Source organism: Phoca vitulina, unplaced genomic scaffold (assembly GCF_004348235.1).
Source record: "Phoca vitulina isolate PV1807 unplaced genomic scaffold, GSC_HSeal_1.0 scaffold55, whole genome shotgun sequence".
Classification (NCBI taxonomy): domain Eukaryota; kingdom Metazoa; phylum Chordata; class Mammalia; order Carnivora; family Phocidae; genus Phoca; species Phoca vitulina.
Window position 1 is genome coordinate 10,052,577 of NW_022589758.1, and position 12,058 is coordinate 10,064,634.

Here is a 12,058-nt window from a genome sequence, read left to right on the forward strand (position 1 = left end):
CCCGGGAGCTCCCCAGCAGGGCCCAGCTGTCCACCGCGGTCTTCTGCTCATGCATGTGCCCGCTGTTGTCTTCTTTCCCAGGTCATCCCCTTCCCCCCCCCCCCCCCCCGCTTCTGGGGATGAGCTCCCAGGCCAACCGCTTGCACGCAGATCCTCTTCTCAGGGTGCACTTCTGGGGAAACCCAACCTAAGACACAGCCAGGGCAACACTGCAGATCTGGGCCATCCCGTGGCAGCGGGGCAGATGCGCCTCTCTCTCTGGCCAGTGACAAGTACCCCGGGACGGGGGCTCAGGGGCTGCATTTGGATCACGCTCGTGGTTTCCAGAGCAGGTCTACAGTGGAGGGGTTCTCAACCAGGGGACGATCTTGCCGCCCCCTGCCCCCGCCAGCCGGGGGCTGGCTGGCAATACCTGGAGCCACGTTCGGTTGTCGCAGCTGAGGGGGCGAGGGCCACGGGCATGCAGAGGACCGCGCCAGGGATGCGCCGGACGTCCCCGCACAACACATGTCAATAGCGCCCCGGTTCGGCCCTCCTGGCACCGTCCAGGGCACCAGAGCCAGAAGACCTGGCTGCGGGTGCCTTCGTGGTCTCCGAAAGGGGGATAAAATATTTACTTGACAAGATTCTGAGGAGCCTGGGGTTGAGGTAACTAGAGCGTGGCGTCCGCCCATCGTTCCTCCATTCGACGGCACCGACGTGGCGCCAAGGAGTGACCACCCGAGTCGGTGAGCGAACAGGGATGGCAAAGACATGGTCTCTGCCCTCAGAGCATCCGGAGGCCGGGTGAGGAGAAACGGTGCGCACGCTCCATTCCTTGCCAAGGTGAAGGCCGGCTGTCCTCAGGCACGCGGTCCGTGTGCAGGGGCAGGAGAGCAGGGAGCGGGAGACACGCTTCTTGGAGGTCAGGACGGCATATCTGAGGGGGAGGAGGTGGAGACGGGCAGGCCTCTCAGCAGAAGCGGCAGGCGTCTGCCAGGACGGGGCGCCCTGGGCGGGGTGGCCTGTCCGTGGCCGGTGACTCGGGGCCGAGCACAGACCCGTGGGAAGGAGAGGAGAGAAGAGCTGGGAAGGAGGCAGGCGCCACGTGGCCAGGGGCCCATCGCAGGGCAGGGCCGGGCCGGGCCGGGCCGAGGCGAGGCGGGTGAGGCAGCTAGGGCACCGCCCGAGCGCGGGTGTCTCCCTCAACCTGCTGCCCCAGGCCCCCTCGCTTGCCTCACCCGGGCTGGCCCTCCTCCTCTGCCCTGCTCGGAAGCCAGGAGTCTGCTCCCCTAGCCAGGGGCGGCGAAGTCTCGCACTTCTTTCTCTTCCAGGAGGATGTCTGAATTACGGCGTAGAAAAATATGCTTTAGCCATCCAGTGTCAGACTTAGCCTAAATTCGGGCAAGTGGGGGTGGGGAAAAAGAGAGACAGGGGAGGATGTGTAAAAGAGTGAAGAAACTGAACTGGACTTCCAGCCCCCTTGAGGCGCTCCACAAGAATCCACTTGCCCAAAGACAGCTGATGGGCCTGCAGAAAAGCATTCTTGTCTCTCCCTGGACCAGGGTCCTCTAGCTCTCAGGAGCCCTCCGTCAAAAAGTGTTGAATCCTCTCTCAGTGGACCGTCCTATCTACGATACATGCAGCTGTCACCATTGCCATTGGTTAAAACCCACCCCGGTTTTCCAGCTGTGTGAAATTCGGGCGTTCCCCCGATTTGTCTTGGCTTCTTTTCCTTTGTGAGCCTTTCCTATGAATATCCCATCATGGCCATGTCTCGCGTAAACCTCGAGATTCTTTTAAAAACCTGCCCCGAAGGGCCGGCACATCTCAAGGCAACAAAGGGAGTGGAAAACAAGGGCCCCTCAATCCTCTAGGAGCCCGTCACCTCCCTCCAGATCCATGCTTAGGATCCTGGCTGTGGTCTCCAAGACCGAGTGACGGCTGGAATGTGCTGCCATGGCCCGGGGACAGGGGCTCTCAGCTCCGTCACACGCAGGCCACCTTTTCAAACCGATAGTTTAATCCTGAGCCGTAATTCCCAGACGAGACGACTGGCCCACGGCATCCCTTGTAAAGCGCCCTTACTGTGATACACAGCGCAGCACAAGGGAAGTAAGTCAAGTTTATCAGAAGGGCATGTCCTGCGCACATCTACACGCCAACCATCAGGCAGATCACCGGAAGACTCAAGGAGCAACTCCGACGCCGGCACCAAATACAGCGAGCCTCCACATAGGCGGGAGCTGCTACACACGTGGGCTCTGTGGGGTGTGTTCAAGCGGTGATGGGCACCAGGCGCAGCCCTGCCGTTCACGACAGGAGACTCAGAAACAGTCAACGATTCTCGGGTGAAGCGCTGGCCAAGAAAAGAAACGAAGAGCTTCCAAGGCCTGCGCGACAGCCGCATTCCTGCGCAAACTGGCGTGGACTGGGACCGGACCGCAAAGTGCGTATTCTTCGGCTCGTTGCCTACGCGTCGGTGGCGGCGTGCTCTTGGCCTTGAGTGGAAAACAAAGGTCCGGCCCTGCAGTGGAAGTGCGGGCTGCGGGCCTCAAGGCCCGGAGGCGGAGGCAACAACAGGAGGAGGCTTGAGGCCCGCCGCTGTGGCCTGCAGAGAGCGCACGTGCGCACAAGCGGATGCTCCCGCGGGGTCGGGGGGGGGGGGGGGGGCCCGGGGGGGGGGGGGGGGCGGGGAGGGCGGGGGGCTCCCATCCACTTCCGGCCCAGCCCGCAGGGAGTCCGGACCCGGCGCGGTGGCGGCTCCGACACGTGCGGGTGTTTTCCCCAAATCACAGGTATGTTGTGTGGTGCTTTCGGTGGGGCGGGCTTCTGGCCGTCCATTTGCAAGTGAGGCTCCTGGCTCCACGGTGGAGTTGCGGCGCTGGCGAGACTCTACCTCGACGTGAAAGGCAGGGTTTTCACCCCGCCCCTCAAGGCACTTGCGTTTTGTCTTCTCTTTAGGGCCCCCTTTGTCCCGCGATGCAACAGGCTGTAGAACGAGCTTTGGACCGTGCGGACTATGTCATCGCAAGTGCCCAGCAGAGGCCTCCTAAAAGGAAACGCTCGTCGAGTGGGGAAGCATCTCTCTATGAAAAACTTTATGACATGTATGTGGAAGAATGTGGGAAAGAGCCTGAGGCTCCGGAGGAACTAAGAAGCAACGTGAACTTGCTAGAGAAGCTCGTCAGGAGAGAGTCGTTGCCCTGTTTGGTGGTCAACCTACACCCGGGAGGGGGGGGATATTCGCTGATGCTCGAGGGGAAACATGGGGCGTGTTCGGAGACCATTCGGCTGCCTTATGAAGGAGGGGAATTGCTGGAATACCTGGATGCTGAAGAATTACCCCCTGCTCTGCTGGACCTCCTGGAAGAATCTCAGGCTGACATTTTCCACTGTGGGTGTGTCATAGCACAGGTGCGGGACTATAGGCAGTGCAGTGGGGGGGGACCTCCCGGCTACCAGAGCAGGCATGTTCTCCTGCGCCCAACCATGCAGACGTTAGCCTGCGACGTGCAGTCCATAAGCAGCGACGGCCAGGAATGGACCCAGGAGGACAAACTGCTGCTTGAGAGCCAACTGATCTTGGCTACTGCGGAACCCCTGTGTCTCGATCCTTCCATATCAGTAGCCTGCACGGCAAACAGGCTGCTCTATAACAAGCAAAAGATGAACACTCGCCCGATGAAAAGGAGCTTCAAGAGGTATTCTGCACCCTCTCTGAGTCGGCAGCGGCAGCTGTCCGGTTGCCCACCTCCTCCTGAGCTCGGAGTATGGGCCTCTTGCCGAAAAGGCAGAGAGAGCCAAGCCGGGCGGCGGTATGACCTCAAAATTTCTAAAGCGGGCAGTTGTGTAGATACGTGGAAACAGAGACCCTGTGACTTGGCCGTCCCTTCTGAAGTGGATGTGCAGAAATATGCCAGAGGGAAGAGGTCCGCCAGACAGGATGTCTCACCTCCAGGAGTCTGGCCAGCCCACGAGGTGAGAGACGGGGGTGCGTTTGGATGTGAGGCTGGCGACGAGCCTCAGACAACGGAGCTGACCTTCATGCAGCCGCCGCCGCTGCCGCCGAATAATCCACCTTTCTCTGGACCGAGAAGGCCCTGGAAGGAAGGCGGGTGGGAGGGACAGATGTCTCCTCCGCACCCCTCCACAGACGACCATTCAGACGGTGTCCCGCCCGAGTCAAAGACTGCTGCTGTGGGGGTAGTCGTTCGGCCAGAGGCGGTGGTTCCGCGGAAGGCCAAGTGTCCAGTCCCCGCGTCCCACAGCTCCAGCGGCTCAGCCGGCCTCAGCGGGCTTCCTCCCGGGAAGGACCCAGAACAGCCTGAGATGGTGTCGGTTCGGTCTCCAGGCCAGGGCCAGGGCGTCAGACCGCCAGCTCTACGCCTCAGACTTCCCTGGAGCTCAGGGAAGAGTTGGTCGGGGAACAGTTTTACTCCATGGGAGGCCAGCAGCTTTCTTAAATCTCCATCTCCGGCTCCTGCTTCTAAGGCAGCAAGTCCTTCCCAGCAGTCCTCCGTGGACGTGAATCTAGTTAGCCCGCTTCCTGCAGCGCCCCCGTCCTCCGCCAGCGCACCACAGAGGACCCCGGCGAGCCGGGTCTCGGCCAGCTCCCAGCAGTCCTCTGTGAATGTGACTGGAGTTAGCCCGCTTCCCGCAGCCACCCTGTCCACCGCCAGCTCCCCGCTGGGAGCCCTGGCCACCCCGGTCACGGCCAAGGCCCAGAAGTCCTCTGTGGAAGTGATTCGAGTTGGCGTGTTTCCTGCAGGCACTTTGCCCACCAGCAGCTCCTCACCAAGAGCCCCGGCCACCCCGGTCACGGCCAAGTCCCCGGAATCCTCTGGGAAGCAGGGCACTCGAGTTAGCAGGCCACCTGCGACCACCCCGTCCCCCGCCGGCTCATCACAAAGCAGCCCCCACGCCCAGGTCACGGCCAGCTCTGCGGGCCCCGGTTGTGGAGCGCAGGCTTTGGAGCGGGGCTCCGGCCCCGGGCAGGGCTGCACGGCTGGCGCCACGGCTCCTGCGGGGGTCGAGTCCAGCGGCCTGCCCTCGGGAGCTCGGCCCCCCAGTGCGGTGCCCGCGGCAGCGCGGGGTCCTCCGGTCCGCGTTCAGTTTCTTTTTAAACACGCTTCCGGCCTCACGCCAGTAACTCTACTGGAGCTTCCCCAAGATTCGCTCCTTTTGAACACCCCGCAGCAGCCAGAGCAGCGGCTCTATCAGTTGATTCCCCAAGAACAACTTCAGCAAGCCTCCACTTCTGGTCCTCCGCAGCCGGTGCCACAGGGTTCAAGCGCCCGAGGGGCCGCCGGTCCGAAAACGGCCTCATCTGCTCAGCCGGCTGTGGTCCTCAGCCGGGCTGGAGAGGGGAGTTTGCCGCAGCCCCGGGCGGCGCTCTTGGCTGCGCTCGGCTCTGCGGAGAGCCACGGAAGAGCCCGGCAGATCTGCCCTCGCCCTGCGCACCCACTGCTGCCGGCCCCTGCCTCGCAGCCGCCGGCCCCTGCCTCGCAGCCGCCGGCCCCGCCGCAGGCACAGCCCTTGAGAACCTTGCAGGGCCCCGTGGCTGTCACGACAGTGGCCGCGCAGACAGCTGGGCCGCCTCAGAGCCAGCAGGCCGCGAGCCAGTCCGGAGGTAAAATGGACAGAGGCGCGCCTTCCCCTCCCAAATCCTGAGGCTTGCATTATTTGCTCTCTTTTTAAAAACACCAGAGCATGGGCCCAAACCAGCTCCCGAGTTTTGACTTCATTTTGGTTTTGGTTTCGTTGTTGTCGTTTTGTTTTGTTTTCCCGTAACGTGTCAGTATTTTGCGGTTAGATGTCCCAACTCTACGGAAGCACAACCTCCTGAGTGGTTTGTAGAAACCAGGCAGCGATGTAAGAAACTGGGATTGTTTTTGCTTGAAGTCATTGCTTTGTTGCTGTACTTGTAGCCAGAGCCATCTTTACGTTAACGTTCTAAAGTAGATCCAGCTCCAAACTGGGTTCTGTCTAAACCCCTAAAGCCTATAATTTCCCGAAAACCGTAACACTACACTAGCAAAACAGTTAGCACGGGTATTACTTTAATAGGATGGTTGTAAAAATTTGTAGATGAGCTAAAAATCCTGACCTAAAATGGATCGCCTTCACCATTTTTGAAAGTGTGCGGTTCAGTGATGCTCAGTAGATTCACGTTGTTGCACAAGGGATCCCTGGAAGTGTTCTCCTCTTGCAAAAGTGAAACACTATCCTCCCCGTTTCCCCCAGCATTCTCTTTTCTGTTTCCCCGAGTTGGACTGCTTCAGATACTTTGTGTAAGTGGAATCCTGAGGCAGTGTTTGTCCAAGGGCGTAGCTTTTTACAAATGGTTTCCCTGTACATAGTCTGGACTGAAGTGACCTATTAAACACTCGAAACACCTTTTAGTCACGGCCATACCACCCTGAACGCGCCCGATCTTGTCGAAACACCTTTTAGAAGAGTGGACTTGGTATGTGCTTAAAAGGTTTGTGCACATGTATTAAATGCAATTTTTACAAATTTGTTTTGAAAGGATCTGTGAAACCTGCCAAAAGATGATGTGCTTGCCAGGCTTATATGGAGGATGTGGGAGACTTCGCAAATGGGCAGAGCGGCTCAAGGGCGCCCCTGCTTGGTGGCGGTCCCCAGGCTGCACTCAGTGCCCACCCTGCCCCCCCCCCCCCCCCCCCCCCGACCCCAGAGCCCAGCCCCTCTCCTCCAGGTACAATCACTGGCCTTGAAAAGGCACCTGTGGGATGTCTTGCTTTCTCCCTGTACAATCATTTACTTGGTTTAGAATGCCAGGTTATTTGCAGAAATTAAAGAGCTACACATTTGAAAATGTGTTGTATTTGTTTGCATTTCAAGTGTTTGCGACCTCTGGTTAGATTCTGAAGTGGAAACCGCCCCCCCCCCCCCCCCCCGTCTCTGCCTCTCCCCTCCTGGTGCCCATCAATTGTTCAGCATCCGGGCTCCCCCATGTCCGTTCCTGCTTTCTTGCATTGGTGGCGCTCAAAATAGCCCTGAAGTTCTTTCTGTTTCCCCTTTCTTTTTATGGAGGTGTAATTCACATAAGCGACAATCACCCATTTTCAGGGGTACCGCTGAGTGGCCTTCACTACATTTACATGGCTGTGCCACCACCAGCTCTATTTCCAAAACAGCTTCCTCACCCCAAACAGATCTCTGTAGCCAGGAAGCACTGGCTGCCCATCCTCCCCTCCCCCAGCCCCGGAAACACCAGTTTGCTTTCTGGGTCTGTGGACTTCCCTATTCTAGATATCTGCTGATGATGGGATCAGATAGCATGTGACCTTTCATGTCTGGCCTCTCTCACTTGGCATAATGTGTTCGAGGTTCGTGTGTGGTGTAACACGCATCGGGCTTTGTTCGTTCTTCTTGTTCGGCTGAATAATATTCCCTGGTGTGCATATACCTCGTTTTGTCTATCTGTCATCCATCGATGGACATTTAGCTTGCTTCCACCTTTTGGCCATTGTGAATGCTGTTGCTAGGAACGTTGCTGTGCAAGGATTTCTTTGAGAGCTTCTGATATTTTGTTGCATTACAATTTTTAAAGGGCAACCTGTCTCCCTAAAATTTGTTTTTCTATGTACACATGCATGCTTCCCTGCCTTTGGCCCTGACAGGAAAGGGAAATGAGGTCTGGCAGTTCCACTTTAAGAGATGAGCAAAGAGGCAGGTAACCGGTGGTTCCTACTTGATCAACCCCGCTGTACTAACGTGCTGTCCCGGCCCTGCTAAGGGAAGATTTCGGCCAACCTCCAGCCAACGGGTCAGACATGCCATGTGAGTGACGCGGAGCCCGGTAGGGCTTTAGGTTACCCATCCTGGACATCTCCGTGTATGGTGCCTGCACTTTTAAGAAGTGAACCAGCGTGATGACCACCTGCTAAGAAGAGTTTCCGCTTGGCCTTGGGAACCAACCAGACACCTGCACCCAGAATCCCACCTGATCTGATGTACTTCTTTCCTTTTGCCCTCTTGGTACTGGTGACCGTTGAACAATGTGGGGTTAGGGGCGCCGACTCCCCATGAAGTCAGCAATCTGTGTATGTCTGTTGCCTAGCCAAAAATTTAGCTCCTAATAGCTTACTGCTGACCGGAAGTCTTACCGATCGCTTAAACCGTCAGCTAACAGGTATGTTGTTGTCTGTTATATGTTTATATACTGTATTCTTATGATAAAGTAAGCTAGAGAAAGGAAAATATTATGGAAATTATTGGGAAGAGAAAATACATTTATAGTAGCGTGACATATATATCAAGTATAACCTGCATCTAAGTGGGCCCATGCAGCTCAAACTGGTGGGGGTCAAGGTTCAACTGTGCTGCGGGGAGACAGCGACTTAACTTGTGGTGGAGTAATGTGATGCTTCCCTCCTAGGCAAGCAAATAAATTCAGCTTTGTGTCATATCACCATTTGGTGGTCTTTGTATATTTCCTTGTAATATCTGTACCAAAGTGCTTACTTCTTGGAAGGTTCCTTTGGAGGATATCAACTGGCTATGTTTCGTGAATAAACTTTACTTTCATTTTAGTATCTTGAGAACCTGGAGGCTCTTTCCCACCGCAGGTCAGATTCATCATCTTAGTCTGAAATTAGATCTATTCAGTCTTTGTGTTCATGACTTAATGGCTGACCAACATGCCGTGGTTGTGTGAAAGTAGGTGGCTCCAGAATGTTCTAACAGGGAGCAGAGAAGATGGTGCAGGAGATGATCATCTAGGAAAATTAGGTGGGGCCAGTATAGCAGGACTTATCTGGCAACTGGAGCCTCTGTTACAGGCAGGAGTTTGGCAACAGAATTGTATTTTTTTTAAGGGTACTTGGAAGTACAGAGAGGAGTCTGGTTCTAGGTCACTGCTGTCCAATCGAAATATAATGTGGGCCTCATATAGAATTTAAAATTTCTAGTAGTCACATTTTATTAAGTAAATAACAGGAGAAATTACCCTTAATAATTTTACCCAGTATATTCAAAAGATTATCATTTCTACATGTAATCAATATTTTCAAAAAAGATCTTATTTATTTTTTAAAGATTTTATTTGAGAGAGAGAGTGAGTAAGCATGAGTGGGGGAGAGGAAGAGGGAGAAGCCGACTCTCCGCTAACAGGGAGCTGGATGTGGGGCTTGATCCAGGGACTCTGGGATCATGACCTGAGCTGAAGGCAGATGCTTAACGGACTGAGGCACCCAGGCGCCCTAAAGATTTTATTTTTAAGTAATCTCTACACCTAATGTGGGCCTCAAACTCACAACCCCGAGATCAAGAGTCACATGCTCCACTGAGACAGCTAGGCACCCCTTATATCCTTACTGAGATATTTTACATTCTTTTATTTTTACTAAATCTTCAAAGTTCAGACAGTTACAGCCTGATTCAGATGCTAGATTTTCATCAGAAACACTTGATCCGTACTTAGGTTCTTATAAAATCTCTAGTTGAAAATATAGTTTTCCAATAACTGAATCGAGTACCAGTTTTTAAATTTAAGTTAGTTGAAAAAAATTAGTTCCTCAGTCTCACTAGCCATGTTTCAAGTGGTCAGTTGCTACATGTGGCTATGGTGTTGAACAGGGCAGTTCTAGAGGGACAAGCAGCAAAGGAGATCTTAGAGACAGAGCCTGAGGCATGAAGTGGGTAACCGTGCTTGAGAAAAGGCAGGGGCCAATCAGCGGAGCGCACAGTTGGGAGTGGGAGTGATCATGCTGATTCTGTGTGCTAAGCCAGAGCTCCCAGAAATCCTCGCTTCTGGTCACCTGGGCCTGCAGCTGCAGAGTCGAGAGCAAGGGGCCCCAGCCATGGGGTAGGGAGAGTAGTAGAGACTGGAAAACAAGGGTCAGCTCTTTCCCAGGCCCTGCCCTGCCACATTCAAAATGCTAATGAGGAGGGCGGAAACCATCCCAGTAGTTAATTTTCACTCACCTATCCCACCTCTGCCCCCAAGGAGCTTGGAACCTGTGGGAATTCGAGAGACCCACCTCCTGCTCTTTCACTCCTCTTCCCGGTCCATTTTCTTGGTCTCTTGGTCCTCAATCCACATGAAGCCAGAGCAACCCTGAGTTGGTAATTGTGGGAGCTGCGGTGTTGGGTACATGGAGGCTCACCGTATGATTGCATTTTGGCATATGTTTGTAATTGGCTATATATATCCATTTGAACAGTCAAGTTCCTGATGTTCCCACAGCCCTATTATATACCTTGTCCCATCCCAACCATCTTGTGCCAAAGTCCTGCCAGGCTGTCCCTCGGCTTGCCCTTCCTTCTTTCCTGCTGTACTCCCAGGGCTGCAGGCAGCAAAGGGTGTGCGAGTTAATTGTTAAATTCAGTTCAACAAGTTCCTCATTAGGGACAAATTACCTGAGTTTGAAATCTGCTAATTTTCCAATCAGAGTGAGTGTTTGCACTTGTGATTTGGAAATAATTACCATATGGTAAAAGCAAAGCCTATGTGGGGATTAAAGTAAAGGTGAGGGAGGACAGGAGCTTATTTTGGCATCTTCCTGGTAACTGGCGTTAGCATATGCAGATTAGTTGAGGTGCCTCTGGGGTTTGGGTGGGAAAGCTCCCCTGTCGTACTGTTTTGCAAAGGCTGTTTACTTCATGTGCTAATGGCCCTGAAAGGTGACCTTGGCCTTAAAGGGAGAGCTGTGTGACCTTTATAGGCCTGAATTGCTTCTGGAAAGAGAAGTCTTTTGAATTTAGCTCTTTCATCTAAAAATACCTCTATGCTTTCGCTTTAATTTGTCATCAGCCTGAAGCTTCTGCCTGAGTTACAAATGAAAACATCTCCTTGCGGATGGAAGTGATGAGCCTAAATGTCCTTTGGGTGATCTTACAATGGACGTATTAAGGAAGAGCTCATCTGAAAGCATTTGAAGAAATGAAGGGTAAGATGTGAAGTGTAGAAATCTGAGTAGGTAACTTGCAGTAAATTTGTCCCAGTCCCAGTTACTATATTACTAGTTCGGGACACTTGGAAACCCACCGTAAAGAATAGTCAAGGTTTCGGGAAATTTACAAGCCAATGCAGAAAAACTCCTCCTGAGACTTTGCTTTTGAAATTTGGAGCCCAGAAGAGCTTGTCTTCCCTGAGAAGGCAGTGTCCCTCTTTCTTTCTGGTAACTGGAGTTGTACACGTTGTCAGGTTTCCCTTTACACCTCAGCTGACAGGAAACTCAAAACCAAATTTGAAACTGAAATCACCATATTTACATTTATGGTTAGCACTTCAGCATTCCTTGCTCTTTTTAAATTTTTAATTTCTTTTTAATTTTTTTTATTTTTATTATTTTTTAAAGATTTTATTTATTTTTTGACAGAGAGAGACACAGCGAGAGAGGGAACACAAGCAGGGGGAGTGGGAGAGGGAGAAGCAGGCTTCCCGACCCTGGGATCATGACCTGAGCCGAAGGCAGACGCTTAACGACTGAGCCACCCAGGCGCCCCTAAATTTTTAATTCCTATTTTAGTTCTTTTTACTTGTCTTTTGTCATAGACTACTTCAAATCTTTTGTCAAAAGAAGCTGGCAATGAACGCCTCCATATAATCATAAACAAATAAATAAATAGCAGCTTCTACTCGTTTATATACACTGCCTCTAATCTTAATAACCTTGCCCATTAGGTATTATGGTCTTCTTTGGACTGAAGAAACTGACGGTCAGATAGGACTGGCCTGAGGCAATAAAGGTATTAAGTGGCACAGTTGATATTTCTGTCTCCTTCCAAATCCATGACCGTGCCTGGGTACATGTAACTGATGTGTTGACAGGTCTCAACTCAGTGGTGGACTGTGTACATGAAACTTATTTTTTCCAGTCACTGCTTTCAACCACGTGGCACCAAGCCTCTTCCCATTCTTTCACGACACCTTGGGCATATCTCATAACTGTCAGGGTGACCTTGGTTGGTAAAGCTGACCAATCCCAAGTACAATTTCAATATTACATCCTCTGGGAGACAGAGGACTTCTGCGGATATGGTCCTCTTCCGACTCTAATGCTGTGATCTAGTGAGGTGCCCTGCAGGGCGGCGGGGGCGAGGGGGC

At 53.3% G+C, this 12,058-nt stretch overlaps 1 protein-coding gene across 1 annotated transcript; it reads left to right on the forward strand.

Annotated features, from left to right (window-relative positions):
* The first annotated feature begins 2,961 nt into the window (after window positions 1–2,961).
* LOC116622862 (transcription factor SPT20 homolog) lies at window positions 2,962–11,679 on the forward strand. The gene is made up of 4 exons (XM_032389594.1): window positions 2,962–4,581; window positions 4,909–5,611; window positions 8,069–8,140; window positions 11,636–11,679. The coding sequence occupies exons 1-4, from the start codon at window positions 2,962–2,964 to the stop codon at window positions 11,677–11,679; spliced, it is 2,439 nt and encodes an 812-aa protein (XP_032245485.1).
* Window positions 11,680–12,058: the final 379 nt, after the last annotated feature.

Coding starts and splice junctions, on each gene's coding strand:
- LOC116622862 (XM_032389594.1), top strand. CDS start 2,962: ATGCAACAGGCTGTAGAACGAGCTTTGGACCGTGCGGACTATGTCATC. Junction 5,612..8,068: donor GGCCGCGAGCCAGTCCGGAG/GTAAAATGGACA, acceptor TCTGTTGCCTAG/CCAAAAATTTAGCTCCTAAT. Junction 8,141..11,635: donor CTTAAACCGTCAGCTAACAG/GTATGTTGTTGT, acceptor CTTGCCCATTAG/GTATTATGGTCTTCTTTGGA.